This window comes from Puma concolor, chromosome A3 (genome assembly GCF_028749965.1).
Source record: "Puma concolor isolate L17-30 chromosome A3, mPumCon1.1.hap2, whole genome shotgun sequence".
Lineage (NCBI taxonomy): Eukaryota > Metazoa > Chordata > Mammalia > Carnivora > Felidae > Puma > Puma concolor.
The window spans coordinates 137,274,325-137,291,350 of NC_141669.1; the positions used below are offsets into that span (position 1 = coordinate 137,274,325).

The 17,026-nt window shown below is 48.4% G+C and overlaps 1 protein-coding gene across 4 annotated transcripts in view; it reads left to right on the forward strand.

Moving 5' to 3' along the window:
• ZNF831 (zinc finger protein 831) overlaps positions 1–17,026 on the forward strand; it is a 110,466-nt gene that overhangs the window by 48,715 nt on the left and 44,725 nt on the right. For all 4 annotated transcript variants that reach the window (XM_086702603.1, XM_086702605.1, XM_086702602.1 and 1 more), the window contains exon 4: positions 13,967–14,118. In XM_086702603.1, coding sequence (XP_086558729.1) covers positions 13,967–14,118 — 152 coding nt within the window. The remainder of the gene's footprint in view (positions 1–13,966; positions 14,119–17,026) is intronic.

A 17,026-nucleotide genomic window follows, 5' to 3' on the forward strand; every position in this document is an offset into this window, starting at 1 on the left:
TTGGTCTTAACGTGCGGCCTGGTGGGGGGGGGGGGGGGGCAGAAGACCGCCTCCCCAGCCAGCGAGCTTCTCGGCAAGAGCCCGTGGGTGGCAAGGTGAGGGGACATTGGCCCCAGTGTGGAACCAGGAGGGGTCTGAATTCAGACTGGGCAGCTCTGTCCTGGAGCCCCTGACTGGGCGAAGTGAGAATGGGGCCACTGAAATTTTTATGTCCATTGAGCATTTATTGGGCAACTGTGATTCATTTGTCGTTTGTGCCTTTTTTGGCTTACAACTGTCCTGAGTTCATGTCAGCTTCGGGGCTTGGCACTTGCAGACCCCCTCCCCCCCCACCTCCTCCTGCAGAGCTCACCTGTGGCTGTTCACATAGCTGGCTCCCCCTCCTCTCAGGCAAGACCTCGCTATCACAGTGGGACCTCCTCGACCTCTGTACTTTGATGGTCCCCCCTCCCGTCATCTGGTTTCATTGCCTTCACAGCCTGTTGGCAGAATTCGTTTTTTTGAGGCATAGAATTCATGGTAGCTTCCTGCTGCTTTTTTTTTTTTTTTTTAAAGTTTGTTTATTTGTCTGAGAGAGACACTGTGTGAGTCGGGGAGGTGCAGAGAGAGAGGGAGAGAATCCCAAGCAGGCTCTGCACTGTCAGCACAGAGCCCAATGCGGGGCTCGAACTCACAAACCGTGAGATCATGACCTGAGCTGAAACTAAGAGATGCTTAACTGGCTCAGCCACCCAGGTGCCCCTTGTGGTAGCTTGTTTCTTAAAGACCAGCAATGGAGACAGAATGTGCCTCTGCTGCCTTGTCTCTGACTTCTAGAGCTTCTGAAGGGCTTGCCTGATTAGGTCAGGCCCACCCAGGATAATCTGGCTTTTGATTAGAAACTTTAATTGCATCAGCAAATCCTCAAGAGGAGAGGATTACACAAAGGCGTGACCTACAGGATCACCCCAGGCTGTGTCTGCCAGGCCCAGCTTTCCCCAGCTCACCCAGCTAATGGAATTAGAGTTGCAACCAGTTGAGTTTTCTGACCCAGTGCCTTGCATCAGATCATTCATGATGAACGGTCCTCTTAGTGAAGGACACACATGTCTGGGGAGGTGTTCGGAGGGGAATATGATGCTGGCCTTCTAAGAAAGTTGCTTCTAAAGGCAGTTTCTTATGAAGCCACTGGTTCAATGGCACTTGGCCTGCAAAGATTTGATAAAGGAGATGACCAATTCGTTTGACTTGCATGAGGTGTCAAACTCAATCCATTTTCTGGTGGTGGGTGGCACAGTTAGATGATAGAGCTTTTTGGAGAAATGTGCTGCTTCTCTTTCGTATTTGGTCCAGCTTCAGAGACATGGATCGGCGCTCGCTCTCAGTGCTGGTGCGGGGAAAATGCTGAAAGGTGGTGCCTAGAGGTGCTTCAGCTCACTGTTCTGGAAGCCATGCACAGAGCTCGTGTTTTGTCTTCAATGTGTTGAAATCTGTCCATCTCTCGCATAGTAACTTAGGGCGAATTAGTAACAGAAGTTAATAGTAACATAGGATTTGCATACACTTACTTTGCAGGTAACCAAACGGAAAAACTAATTTGATGAAGGGTTGCTTGGGCTGTCTGCCTACCCACCTACCTGGCTACCGTCTATCACTGTTGCTGCTGTAACAAACCACCAGTTTAACGTAGATGCGTTTTTAAACAACCCCAGTGTATTATTTCAAAGTTCTGTAGGTCAGAGCTCATTAAGGGGTCACCTGACAAGATCAAGGTGCCAGCAGGGCCGCGTTCCTTCTGGAGGCTCCCGTGGAGGATGGGCTTCCTACTCATTTGCGTTGTTGGCAGAATTTTGCTCCGTGGCTGGTGGCCCCTCGTGTGTGTCCTGAACCGGCAAGGGCGGGCTGGGTCCCTTTTCACCCTTCAGGCACCTGCTCCTTCCTGTCCAGCTTCATTTCTCTGACCTTCTGCCTCTCTTTCATTTTTAAGGACTCACGTGGTTAGGCTTGGTTTACCTGGCTAATCCAGGACGTTCTCGTCATCATGGGGTCTGTGCCCTTAATCACATTCACAAAGTCCCTTTTACCCACGGAAGGTAACCTAGTCACAGCTCTGGGGATTAGCATATGGGCATCTTTTAGGGTGGGGTCATTATTCCACACCGTCCACCTGTCCATCTGTCTGTCCAGCCACATGTGTATGACCGTATATATGCACGTATGCATCCGTGGACGTACGTGTCTACCCGCTCACGTACGTGGGTGTACGCGAATGTCTGTCGTTCGTCCGCTCGCGGGTTCTCAGGAAAGGGGTCTGTTTTCTCATTCACACTCCCATTTTACTTCCGTTGTCTTATGTTTCACCAGAAAACGAAACACCGTAGCAGGGATTCACCATTGGCCCTAGGTCACAGCAAATGGTGGAATTCGTGTCGCAGAGTATCTGTTCTCTTTTACTCCTTTTTTTTTTTTTTTTTAAAACATTTGAAAATGCAGAAAAGTTCAGAAAAATATATAACAGACTGCTAGGTAATGGTCCAGAATTAACAAATATTAATATTTTGTCATATTTGTTTCTGAGCCTCTAAAAAATAAAATATTAGTTTGTATACTATATATTGTGTAAAATGAAACAAAACAAGATAATTATGTAGGTTTACATATTTGGCACTGATTGTTTCGATCTGTGTCTTCATACTTTACAAATCGGTGTATACACTAATAATACATGCGATTGTTTTGTGTCTTTATATTTTTTTAATGTTTATTTAAAAAAATTTTTTTAATGTTTATTTCTGAGACAGAGACAGAGCATGAGCGGGGGAGGGGCAGAGAGAGAGGGAGACACAGAATCGGAAGCAGGCTCCAGACTCTGAGCTGTCAGCCCAGAGCCCGACGCGGGGCTCGAACTCATGAACTACAAGACCATGACCTGAGCTGAAGTCAGATGCTTAATTGACTGAGCCACCCAAGCGCCCCTTGGGGGTGTGTATAAACATCATACCAAATTCATCATTCTTCAGTTCGCTTTATAACTCAGTGTTGTGTTTTTGAAGATCCAGCCATGTTGGACCAAATTCATTCATTGTAAGTGCTGTAGCGTGCTCCCTTGCACGAGTATGACACATTTTATTGTCCGTTCCCCTATTTGTGGGCATTTAAATGGTTTCCAAATCTTTTTTTTTTTTTTTTGCTAACTTTGCAGTGAATGAATGTGTATGCATGCCTCCTTAAGCACAATGCAAGAAGTTTTCCAAGAATACACCCCAAAGTGGAATTGTTGGGTTATAAGGTAATCACATTTTCAACTTCACGCGTTATCGCTGAATCACTCTCCAGAGTGGGTGTGTCAATTTACATTTCCTCCAGGTGTAAGTGAAGGTTGGCTCTGCTCCCATATTCCTACTGATGTTTGTTATTAGCTTACTTTCATGCTTTGCGCATCCAGACTTTGTAGAATTCTGTATATATCCTAGGTTTGTACGTGTGCTTTGCCATTACACGCACTGCAGATATTTTCCCACATGTATTCTCTGTCTTTTAAAAGCCCATTTATATATGTTTTAGCCACATAATTGCAAACGTCTTGCCCCTTCATTCTCACATATCAGATCTTCTGGGACCGTTCTTCTGTCTGAAACATATTTCTGAAAACTTCCTTTAGAGCGGAAAAATCTCAGTTCTCATTAGTCTGAAAGTCCATGTATTTCATCCTTGTTGAAAAGTGTTTTTTCTGGGTGTACAACCTTAGGTTGACAGTCATTTGCTCTCCGTACGTCAGAGATCTCATGCGCTGTTTTTTGGCTTCCATTTTGTGGCGGAGAAGTCAGCTATTGGTGTACTCCTCCCTGGTCTCTTATCTCTGGCTACTTTTAAGATCTCCTTTTAATCTTTGGTGTTCCACTGTTTTACTTTGATGTATAAAGGTATATGTTACTATTATTTATTCCATTAGGAGTCCCTTGGGCTTTTGTGATTTGTGGATTGATGTCTACCTAGAAAATTCTCTGCCTTCATTCTTCAAACATTGTCTCTACCCTGTTCTCTGTCTTCTCTTTCTGGAACCCTGAAATAACGTATCTTAGATCTTCTCTTTTACGTGTCTTAACCTCTGTTTTCAATAACCTTGTCTTTCTGTGTGAAAATTTAGATGCCGTCTTTAAAATTTTATGAATTTTCTCAACCCCCTAAGTTATTTTTTTAAGCTCTATTAAGGTATATTGAATTTCAACGTTATGCACATTTAAAGTGTAAAATTTAATAAGTTTTGATGTGTGTATACACCTGTGAAACCCAACAACATAATCAGAATAATGAATGTATCAAAAATCCCTCAAATTTCCATGCGTCTTCCCTCCGGCCACCCTCCCCTCCCCAGACAGCCTGGGGATGTGCTTTCTGGAACCATGGAGTAGTTCCCTTCTAAAATTTTATAGCAACAGAATCACACAATATATGCTCTTTTTTTTGTGTGTGTGGGGTGGGGGGGCTGACTTTTTTTTCACTCAGCAAGATGATTTTGAGGTTCATCCCCGTCATGTGTATCAATTCGTTCCTTCTTATCCCTATGTACTAAGCCATCCAGTGGATATGTCACAGTTGATACATTTCCTTGTCGGTAGACATTCATGGTTTGTTTCAGTTTGAGGCTGTGACACATAAAAACTATAAATACCCAGACGCAGGTCTTTGTGGATATATACTTCACTTTTTAAAATTTTGAGCTGGTTATTTTTGTTGTTGTTCAAGTATAATTAACACCGTGTTATATTAGTTTCAGGTATACAATCTACTGGTTCCCCACTTTATACGTTACTCGGTGCTCATCAGGGTAAGAGTGCTCTTTATCCCCCGCACCTGTTTCACCATCACTCCCCCCACCACCCCACCCCCTGAAATGAACAAACAAAGAAGAAAAAAGTCAAAGGAACAGACTCTTACCTGTATGGATGTACACTTTACATTCCCTTGAGTGATATCGAAGAGCGGACTGTCTAGCTCATACGGGAGATGTGTGATTCATGGTAAGCTGCCAAAACATTCTCCGAAGCGGCCATGTTATTTCACGTTCTCACTAGCCACGTGAAACTTCCCGTGTTTCCACGACCTTGCCGACCCTTCGTGTGGCCCTGTTTTTCACTTCAGTTGTTTTACTAGATGCGTGGCAGCGTCTCGCAAGCTGGAATTTGCACTTCCCTCCTGACTAAGACATCGAGCATCTTTTCACGGGCTTTTCTTCCATGTTTCTTCTTCGGTGAAGTATCTGTCTGAGTCCTTTGGCCATCATAAAAATGGGTTGTTTTCTTATTGTTGAGTTTTGAGAATTCTTTACATATTCTGGTTGTAAGTCCTGCATCAGATGTGTGACTTGTAAATATTTTCTTCCAGTCTGTGCCTTGTTGTTTTTCTTTTTAATTTTTTTTGACATTTATTTATTATTGAGAGACCGAGCACGAGCATGGGAGGGGCAGAGAAAGGAGGAGACACAGAATCGGGAAGCAGGCTCCAGGCTCCATGCTGTTAGCACAGAGCCCGATGTGGGGCTCGAACTCACAAACTGTGAGATCATGACCTGAGCTGAGGTCGGACATTTAAAACCGACTGAGCCACCCAGGTGCACCCCCCCCCTTTTTTTTTTTTTTTTTTAACTCTCTGAACAGTGTCTCTCGAAGAGCATATATTTTTAATTTTGATGAAGTCCACCTACCATTCTTTCTGGATTATGCTTTTGGTGTCATCCCTACAAAAATCTTAGCCTAATCCATGATCACACAGGTTTTTCTCCTATGTTTTCTTCTAATGTTTTCTACTTTTAGGTTTAACACTCAAGCCTGCTGCCCAATTTCACCTAATTCTTCTGTGTCATGTGACAGACAGGGGACATCTCTTATCTTTGCACGTGGACGTGTAATTGTTTCAGTACTGTGTGTTCGTCTGTCTGTTTTGAGGCAGCACCACACTGTCAGGACTACACCGCCTGACTTGAAGACTCACTGTGAAGCTAAGATATCCAAGGCAGAATGGTATTTGCATCATAGTGGACAAATAGATCAATGGAACGGGTTAGAGAGTATAGAAATAGGCCCCATGTATTTGGTCAATTGATTTTCAGCGAAGGTTCAAAGGCAATTCGGGGAGGAAAGTACAGTCTTTTCAGCAGATGGTGCTGAACCTGGTAAATTTCTTTGCCAGTAAGCTGAGCAGTTACAAAGTTCGCCTCATTTGTTTCTCTGCTCTCAGGGGATGCTGCCTTCATTACTTGACTCATGTCTCGAAAACCATTGTTTTATTCATTTGCCTGTGTTTTTTTTTTTTTTTTTTGGGAGGATAAATCTCGCTGCTGTTAAACCATCTTGGTCAGAAGAAAAAGCCCCTGGACTATTGCAACAGCCTGTTAATTGTCCCCCTGTCCCCCAACTTTTACTGATCTGTCGAGTGTTAAATTTAATTGTTAGTGTATATTATGCTTTATTTCCAAGAAGTTCCACTTAATTATTTTTCAGACCTGCTTGATCGTTTTTTATAGTCTCTTGCTCTCTAGTCTTTTCTTTACTGAGCTATGATTGACATACGTAAAAGCTTGACGTATTTAATGTATACATCTTGATGAATTTGAAGATAAGTGTACACCCTGAAACCATGCCCACATATGATGTCTTTAACTTATCTGTAATTTCTAGAAGTTTCTTTCCTTTTTTGGGGGGGGTAAGAACATTGACATACGATTTACCTTCTTAAATTTTTAAGTACATAATCCAGCATTGTTGACTGTGTGCCCTGTGGCATACGGTAGTTCCCTAGGATTCATTCATCTTTCACACAGTGAAACTGTGTACCCTTTGATCAGCACCTCCTTGATTCCCCCTTCCTCCAATCCCTGGCAGCCACCACTCTCCTTTCTGTTTTGATCAGTTTGACTGTGTTAGATTTTTGAGATACTTGGGGTCATGTACTATTTATTCTTCTGTATCTGGCTTACGTTACTTTGCATAGCATCTTTCAAGTTCATCCGTGTTGCAGCAAATGGCAAGACTTCCTTGTTTCTTTAAGGCTGAGGAATATTCCATTGTGTATACCACACCTTCTTTATCCATTCATCCATTGATGGACATTTGGCGTGGTTCCATATCTTGGCTGTTGTAAACAGTACGGCAGTGAACAGGCGTGTGCAGTGACCTCTCTGAGGTCCCCATTTCAGTTTGTTTGGGTATATACCCAAGAGTGTGATTGCTGGGTCATGGGGTAGTTCTAGTTTTAATTTTTTGAGGAACCTCTGTACTGCTTTCCATGGTGGATGTACTAATTCCCGCCAACATAGTACAAGGATTCCTTTTCCTCCACATCCTTGTCAATACTTACTATCTTTTATTTTTGTTATTTTTTTTGATAATAGACATCTTAGCAGGTGTGAGGTGATCTTTCATTGTGGTTTTGAGCTGCATTTCCCTGATGATCAGTGATACTGAGCACCTTTTCGTATGTCTTCTGACATTTCTAGATTTTCTATGGAGAAAGGTCTACTCATATTTTACCCATTTAAAAAAAGTTTTTTTAATGTTTATTTATTTTTGAGAGAGAGAAACACACAGAGTGCAAGTGGGGGGGGGGGGCAGAAAGAGAGGGAGACACAGCATCCGAAAGCAGGTTCCAGGTTCTGAGCTGTCAGCATACAGCACGACACAGGGCTTGAACTCATGAGCTGTGAGATCATGACCTGAGCTTAACTGACTGAGTCACCCAGGCTGTGGTTGACATACGTAACAGGCTGTTTACCTGTTGTTTTTAAGTCGGGCATTTTTTTTTTTTTTTTTGCCATTGAGTTGCAGAAGTTCCTTATATATTTTGGGTATTAACCTCTTCTCAAATATATGGTTTGCAAATATTTTCTCCCATTCTGTCGGTTGCCTTTTCATTTTGTTGATGGTTTTCTTTGCTGTGCAGAAGCTTTTTAGTTTGATGTGGTCCCAGCTGGTGATTTTTGTTTTTGTTGCCTGTGATATCACATCCAGGAAATCATTGCCAAGGCCAATATCAAGATTTCCCCCTATGTTTTTCTTTTAAGAGTGTTACAGTTGCAGTTTAAGTCTTTAAACCATTTTGATTGGATTTTTGTGTATGATAGAAAGTAAGGGTCCAATTTCGCTGTTTTGCATGTGGACGTCCAGTTTCCCTGGTCCTATTTTGTGAACAGACTCATTTTCCCATTGTATATTCTTGCCGCTTTTGTTGAAAATCAGCTTACAGTAGACGTGTGGGGTTATTTCTGGGCTCTTTATCGCATTCTGTTATGTTCCATTAGTTGATACATCCATTTTTATGCCAGTGCCATAATATTTTTATGACTGTAGCTTTGTAATATATTTTAAAATCAGTAAGTGTGATGCTGCCTGCTCTTTTGTTCTTGCTCAAGATTGCTCTGGTTATTTGGAGTCTCTTATGGTTCCATATGAATTTTAGGGTTTTTTTTTTAAGTTCTATAATCTTTGCTCTTATTTTCAACCTTTTCTAAAAACACACTTAATTTTTTACATCTGATAATGTCAGTATAGAAAGTTGTGGCACGTCTGACTCTGTTTTAGGTATTAGTTCTCACTTGCAGGAACTTATTTCCTTATTTGTTTTTGGATTTTTGATGGTGAGCTGAGATTTCTGGAACTTTGGGACTTGGGTTGGAGGTAGGTTTCTCCAGTAATACCCCCCCACCCACCCACCCACTAGGTGCCTGAAGGCATGTACTAGGCACTACTTTAAGTAAAATTCTTAGTTTTAGGCTTTTTTGTGTCATGTGTGGTGTGAATTCAGATTGCAAACCCATGAAAAGACCGTCTTATTGTCATAAAATTAACGGAAGAGACTTTTGCCCCCTTCACTTAGTCACTTAGTGATAAGAGTGGAGTTTTTCAGTGTCCCCCGGGGAAGGTGGTGGGAAGAGGGTGTTTATTTCTAATTCACCCTTGTATCAAGGGTACGGCCCTCTGAGGTCCCAGTTTTTGCAGGAGTACAGACGTTGGGTGCCTCTAGGGTTCCCAGGGTAGGTTCTGGGTTTGGGTTTGAATCCTGCTCCCTCTACTGCCCCCCTTCCCCAGACCATAAAAACACAAGATCAAGGGGCGCCTGGGTGGCTCAGTCGGTTAAGCCTCCGACTACAGCTCAGGTCACGATCTCGCGGTCCCTGAGTTCGAGCCCCGCGTCGGGCTCTGGGCTGATGGCTCAGAGCCTGGAGCCTGTTTCCGATTCTGTGTCTCCCTCTCTCTCTGCCCCTCCCCCGTTCATGCTCTGTCTCTCTCTGTCCCAAAAATAAATAAACGTTGAAAAAAAAAATTAAAAAATAAACAAAAACACAAGATCAAGCTCACCTGGTTTGTTTGGCAAATGCTCTCAAGATGAAAACTCCCCTTTTAGGTTTCAGTTTTCACTTGGGTTTTGAACTTTAAATATAAAGTTTTGAACATTTTTATACTTCAATCTGCATTTTTACTTGTTTTCAGTGTAAAGGTGAGTGTGGTAGTAGTCAGCCAGAGTAACTCGCCAGCTGCACTGTTGCAAGTGGACTTCTTTTCATCATCGAGAACGTGAATATGTTGATACTAGTCAGGTGGAACGGCCTTGTCCTTTACGAGCATTGCTTTTTGGTCTTGTCTAAGAGGTCTTTCCTTACATTCACTCTCCCGGTGTCACAGACACAGAAAGATATTCCCCTGTGTTCTCTCTGTATACATATCAACGTAAGGAAGGATTTATTTTTACTTTTGTCCACATAGAGAACTACGGACCATCGGTCAAACTCGACTTTTGACCGGTTTTTGTATGCCCTTGAGAGCTAGAGGTGGTTTTTACATTTTTAAAAGGTTACATATGTAAAGAATATGTGGTAGAGATGGTATGTGGTCGGCAAAATCTAAAATATTTACTGTCTGGACCTTGATACAAAAAGCTTGCAGACCTCCGGATTGATTCCCCCCCCCCTTTTTTTTTGTCACCTATTTGCTGTATTTTCACTTCCCACTCCTACCTGCAGTTCATTTCTGGGTCCTCCATTAGATGTCATTTGTCTCTTTGTTTGTTCCCTACTTCAAATACCACACTGTAATGGAAGAGGTTGTTTTCATTAAGGAAAGTCCATGAGCTGAAGGAGAGAGATTAGAAAATGCAGGATCTGTTTTCAGAGTGGAAATGGAAAAATGTAGCAAGTTCGTACTTGGATGCCTAATTGCCCTGACATTAACCAGAGGCATAGAGGTCCAGAGTGCCCACAGACCGCGCCTCCGCCGTGCCCAAAGCGAGTGCTGGACCATGGAGTTGGGTTTTATTGATTCATTTGTAACCGTGGCCAGTGCCGTATGAAGCACGAAACGCTTGTTCTGTGAAGCTTCTGCCGAACGGAACAATGAGCTGTCAAGTCCCGAGTGGGTCGGCGTGAGCGAGGAAGGCATTGGGGGTCATCTGGGGGAGGCGTGCACCGCAGACCCCAAGGTACATGTGAGTCATCGAAGGTGCGGGGCAGAGAGAAAACTGGGTGCCGAGAATGACATTTTTCCTTGTAAAGCGGGCGTTTATTTGTCCGAGGCGGGGGACTGCTCACTTCAGTCCCGACCGAGTTTCCTTGGTCAACGAGGTAGGGCTCTCAGGAGTGATGGCACGGTCTCTGAGGTGAGGTGGAGACACAAACGAGGTGTGGTGGCTGCCACCACACCTGGCTGAGACCCTCTGTCACAGTCACCAAGGCCCTGGAAGCTTTGACCACAGTGTTCTGCTTAGCGGGACACTGAGGTCTGCTTGCCTCCACTTCCGATCGCTTTGCTTCGTTCCCTGTGGGATGAAACGAAAGGGATGATATGACAGCACATGTTCCCCCCACCCCCCGGGATGAACGTGTAAGACCCTCTCCTCGGATCCGCCTTCCGCCCCTCAGACTTGGCTGATCAAAGGGGCAGTGAGTGTGTGTGGGGTGGGGAGGGTGTGGTTGGAGGAGGCAGGGTGGCCGGTGGCTTTCAGCCGGCCTCAAAAACCTCACCCTGCCTCCTTTGGAGAGCTTCTCACTGAACTCTAGTTAAAACTGGTGTCCCCTGAGCTCTTGACCTTGGCTAACCAGGCACCGGTGTCCCCACCGGAGCGGATGCGGGGCAAGAAGGCTTTTTTTCTCTGAGCAGTTTTCCATGAGGCCTGTAAACAAAAACGTTGTGCCGATCTCGTGTGACAGTAATGGTGGCTCTTGAAGGCAGACATCTGGAGAGACCGAGAGGGCAGAGGGTACACTGAATATAGGAATTCAATTTAGAATCTGGACCTTAAGTGGCAGCTTATTAAAAACCCTGTAAACCACTCTACAGGTCAGCTAACAGCAAATTAGACGTAAATACAGGAACCTAGATAGGGTGTAAAAAGGTAGCCTTGAGTAAAACCACAGCGGGGAAAAGCATGGCTTTGTGGGACAACGTCACGCGCAAAAGTGACACCACGTATTTATAAGGATCCTCGCGTATCCGAGGATGTTTGTCGGACGTATCTGAGTGAGCGTCTCTGGGGGAAAAATAGGCAAATGGGGGTTAGAGGAGACGGGAAACATGCGAATCACGTGTCTGGGGTCGGGCTCCCTAGAAGCAGAGCCCGAGATGGGCATTCCTGGACAGGTGATTTGCGGAGGGAGGGCTCTCAGGAGTGAGAGAAGCAGACCAGGGCAAGGGAAGGACTAAGCGGGGTGTGGCATTGAGTGTCCAGTCCTGCCCGATCCCACGGGGGGCTCTGGAGTGCGGAATGCCCTAGAGAGTGGCCACCACGGGACACAGGGGCCGAGCTGTCACCCCCTGCAGCTGCCAGTGGCCAGGGGCCCTTCCTGGGGTGTGTGCAGGCTCTCCCAGGTTTCTCTAGGCGAGATGGCTCCCGTCAGCCAAGGGCAGTCCTCTCGAGAAGGGGGTAGATGTGAGTCACCAGCAGCCAACACAACACCCCAGCATCTGGAGCGGTGGGGGGAGGCGGTCGAGACGGGCATTCGTGGCATCTGCTAAACTGCAGGAGGCCTGGGTGATGGTGACAGGCTTGCCCCCCCCCCCCCCCCCCCGCCACACCCGGTGTGTCCGTGCCCAGAGGACGGCGCTCCACGAGGGGCTGCACGCAGAACGTTCTGAGAGAGCCCAGGGGCGGGAGAAGCAGACCCGTGACCGTGACCAAATCAAATACTGCTCCAAAGGCAGTCCCCCATGAGGGCCAAAGGGGGCCCAGATTCCACCTTAATGAGAGCTGGGTTCAGGGGCTGGGACTCTTCAGTCTCCTAGTTATTTTCATTGACTGCAGTCCCTCACTAGGCCGTTTTCCAAAAGCAAAACCTCTCTGCAGTTCAAACTGTGCCTTTCTTAACGCCTGAAGGCTTGTGGCAGTCACCCACTGGCTTGGGGTAAAGGTGACCCACAGCACACAGAGAAGAATCCTCCCCGCATCGCCCCACCCTCCTCCCTCCCTTTGTCTCTACACTTTGAAATCACTCTCTGTCTGGGCCCAGCAGGAGCCCTGACTGGTTCTGGGGCTTGTGATTAGCTCCCCACCCTGGCTCAGATAGCTCTTTCAGGAACCTGTGGTCTTGACAAGCGGGGGCGACTGCTTCAGAGAACAAGGCAGGGCCCCCTGGGGGATGACAGCCCCTGTCCAAGGCCAGGGAGGTAGCCGAGCCTCTCCCAAACGCGTAGACTGCAGAAAGACGAACAAAAAGTCACTTTCTCATTGTTGGTGCCATAAAAATCAGCTCCTAAGAGAATACAGCATTCTGCAGATCTTACTTAAAATTCTGTGAGCGGCGCTGATGATTAGGGGATTGCAGCTGGAAGCTGGCAGTGGCTCAGACAGATGAGAAAGGAAGGCGGCCAAGCAGGTCGCCTCACCTTCGCCCCAGACTGAAGAGTGTCTGGGAGTAGGGTTCTTGTGAACTGGGGCTTGTAAAAGAGAGGCCGTCCTTGTTACTTAAGTGGGCAGGGAGAGGCAGTGCGAAGGTCTTTTCGAAGAGCTGACCGCTGATGGCGGCCTGGGCGAAACGGTGCGGGCCGCCGGATCAAGGGTCTGGCCCCACTTGGCTACGCGGTCTTGCGTATCATAGGGCGACACGGCAGCTGCTCTGCGTCTTGGTTCTTTCGCCTGCAAAATGGTGGCACGGGACCAGCTCGCTGGTCTGCTTTTGGTTGCATGTCCTAATAAATGCGCGATTGTTTACCTAGGAATTACGTGTTTGTTTTACTCCACTGATGTATTACGTATATTAAAAAGGGCGTACAGCTGTAGATCCAAGAAAGTCTGGATACAAATAAGTGTAAGGCCTAGTAGTTTCTTTCTCAACCCTTGTCGTGTCCTCCCACTGGGATGTGAATACTGTTTCTGGGGATGAGACCACTGGAAGGGCTTCTCCGCATGGCAAGTCTACGATGCCCATGTTTCCAAAGCAGACCCTCTGAGCCCACGGTGTCCAAGGCAGTAGCCGTTCGCCACACGTGGTGATTTAAATTCAGTAAAATGAAATAAAGTGTCAGCGTGAGTTCCTCAGAAACACTAACTACATTTCAAATGCTCAGTAGCCGCCCGTGGTGCGTGGCCACTCTATGGTCAGTGCAGATTCTAGAACGTTTCCATCATTGCAGGGAATTGTATTGAGAAGCTTGCCTGTTAAGCAGTCAAGCCCATGTGATTCGGTGTTTAATTACACAGCCGCTAACCTTCGCTGAGCGTTTGCTCTGTGCGAAGTCTCATGGAAAGCATTTCGTAAGCACTATCTCATTTAGTCCCTACAACAATCTAGCCCCGTGTCATAGCGGGGGAGACGGTGGGAGGAAGGACGAGGAGTTTCCGAGCTGACAGGCTGCTCAGAGGTGGAGGCCTTGTGTTCTCCCGGGCGCCCCACGGGGACTTGGCGTTCATTGTCTGAGCGTCGCCTTTATCAGTGTCTGTGCGTGGGCTCCCGGGCACACGTTCTCAAGACCATTCACCACACGTGTGCTTCTCTGTCCCACAGGCGCAGAGGGGGTTTCTTACAGAGCCGCGTTCAGCTGAGAGGAGGCGGCCTGCACAGGCCACCCAGGGTGCTGAGGAAAGACCGCCACCTCCCCCCACTCGAGGGGCTGGGCCCACGCAGGACCCCCAGGAAGCCTTCTTCAGAAACGGCAGGTAATGTTCTCCTTGGAGGTGAGTCCCAACTGGGCACAGCAAGGGCCCAGGCCCCTCGTCAGATGCTGGGGATGCAGGGTGGGCAACAGCCAGCCAGCTGTGCCCTCAAGAGCCCTGAAGGTGTGAGGACTCAAGTGTGACAACTAGGGGATAGTCACCGTGACCCCAAAGTAGCGGGGAGAACATTGAGATATTGAGAAGTGGGCACACATCCTTCAGCGCTGGCCAGGTGTGCTGGGCCCTGCGCTGCGTGCAGATTCTCCTGGGACCTCGAAAACGTGAGTCAGAACTCTTGGGGACCCCGTCTTTGAGACGGAAGTCCACTCGATTCTCTGCGGTGGGGCCACGGGGGGCTTGCGCGTCCGTGTGAACTAGAAAGATGAGCGGCGACGACGCACGAGAGCTGCTCACACGCAAGCCGTCAGAGGCGCCTCGTCATGCCCAGAAACAAACCAAGGATGAACTAATGGGCGGTGCTTCCTGGAAAAAGGACTATTTTAAGCCGTAATCACTGGGCAATCAGGGCAAATCACTCAGCTTCTCTGGACCTCCGTTCCCCCTCCTCTCTCCCCCTCCCCAGCAATAACGCGCCCGGCCTTAGTCTTGTTTGCAAGGTGTCGACTGGGAAAAATGAAGGTCGTCTGTGGAAAGGTTGCAGGGTCCCATCTGGCCAGCAGTGACTGAATTACCATCCTTTTGTGGCTGGTTATTGTCTCTTTGGCTCAAGGGCTGACCCTGGGCTGTGTCTGATGGCTGAGGTTTTGGTCCCTGGGGAGAGTTGGCTGGGGCACCTCCCCCTCCACCTTTGTGTAGCACCAGTGCCCCCTGCAGGTGGGTGGCTCTTTTGTGGTCCCCTCCTCTCCCTCCCCCCCCCATCCCCCAGGCCCTAAAGCCCTCTCCCGTAGGCCAGGACAAGGGTTCCTTGTGGCTTGTTTCTTGGTGAGAATTTATTTTTTTTTTTTTCTTGGTGAGAATTTAAATCGAGGTAAGTATTTGTTCCACCGGTTGGCCAGGAAATACATTGTCTTTGCTATGGAACATCAAGGGTTAAAATCACGTGGGAGAGGCTGGGAGGGGGCGGGGCGGTAGGCCAATGCCTCAGGTTGCCCAGCTTTACCCTTTCTTCCAGTGGATGTCCACATCCCCAACTCCGTTACTTTCCTCCTCCATCAATGCAGCCCGGGGAACTGCCCGGAGGGATTTGGTTGTGTGGAACCCCCCCCCCCCGCCCCGCCCCGCAGAACCCACCAGAACCCCCCGGAACTCTGCCAGTTATCCCAAACTGCAGAACGTTCCCACCAGCTGTCTCCCAGCACCTTAAAGACGGCGAAACCGGGCTGCTGCGGGAGACTCACATCTGGGGCCACGTTTATGCTGCTGAGCAGCGAGCGCACTCTGCCCTGAAGAGGACAGCGGTCCCTGCTGTGGTGACGGGTGACGACACACACACTAGCTGTTCGCCCTTCGCTCAGATCACACTGGGGGTCTGTGCCCGCACAGCTAGGCCGTCGATGAAGGCTCCACATGAGGATCCACTGGGCACCGTGCCGCCCCCACGGCGGCTGATAAATGCCGCTTGTCATTATCTGCCAGGCACGACAAGCCTACCTCCGTAAAAACCGGCGTGGGCTGAGCGCCCAGTGAGCGCGGGGCATGCGGTGATAGGTGTTTTCGTTGTCTGCACAGGACAAGGTCAGCGTTGGGGGAGTTTTCTTGAGAGACGAGGGGTTTCGTCCGGAAAGGCAGATGTAGGGAGAGTAGAACAGAAGCTTTCTGGACTGGCGGGTGGTGAGGACGGGCTCGGGGGCAAGAACGCAGACTCCGGAGAGGGCAGACAGCCCAGATGGGCCAGTGCGCGCCGGGCCCCGGTGGGAGGCGGGAGACGGTCACTGGGGCGGTGCCTCACTTGGGCACCACCTGAAAAAATCGCCACAAACTTGGTGGTTTAAAACAACAAAGATTACTTTTCTCACGGTTGTGGAGGCCGGTTGCCTCACACTCTCTCCAAAGGCTGTAGGGGAGGAGCCTTCCTGCCTCTTCCAGCTTCTGGTGGCTCAGGCGTCCCCTGGCTGTGTCTGTCCAGCCTCTGCTTCTGTCAACACCTGGGCTTCTCCCCTGTGTTTCTGTGGATCAGGTTCCCCACCCCTCCTGCCGCCCGTGTCTTCCCCCTGTAAGTATACCTGTTGTGGGGTTTAGGGCCGCTCCCAAATCCAGGATGATCTCGCTCAAGAGTCTCAATTTAATTATACCCACAAAGACTCTGTCCGAGTCAGGTCACAGTCACGTGTTTGGCAGTTAGGACTCGGACGTACCATTTTGGGGGCCATCGTTGAACCGCTTGGCTTCTACGATTCTCCCCCTGTCTGTGAGCCAACGGAAGCGACCTTAAAATGTGTTTCTAGGTGAAAAAAAAGGAGTGGCACGTGTGGACATTCGGTGTCGAGGGACGCACATCAAGTGTGCTCTTGTTGTGTGCGAAGAGTTGAGGCAGGAACGTTCTTTTGTAAACCAAACTGGCGCTTAGTCGTTAAGAGGGAGTCGTGCAGCCCACCAGCGGCCGGGCCTGTTCCCCACTTGGGGGAACAGTCGTCCAAGCGGCTCCAAGTGGCTTCAATACCAGGACGGGTGTGTCGGGCCAGGGGACCCATCGGCTCCTCTTTAGGGAGAAGCCCAGGGGCAGGCTGGGGAGGGCGCGGGCAGGCCCGCTGCGTAGGGCCACGGGGACTGTGCCAGCAGCTGCCCGGTTTGCCCAGCCTTGCGCTCTGTGGGGCTGTCAGACCAAAGCAGGGAGCCCCGGCAACCCTCTCCCTCCCTGTCACAGTCCACCAGCGGAAATGGGCGCCTCCTCCTAATTTGCACACGTACCGGAGCGCTCATGGTGACCCTGGGGGCCCCAGTGTGAGCAGGG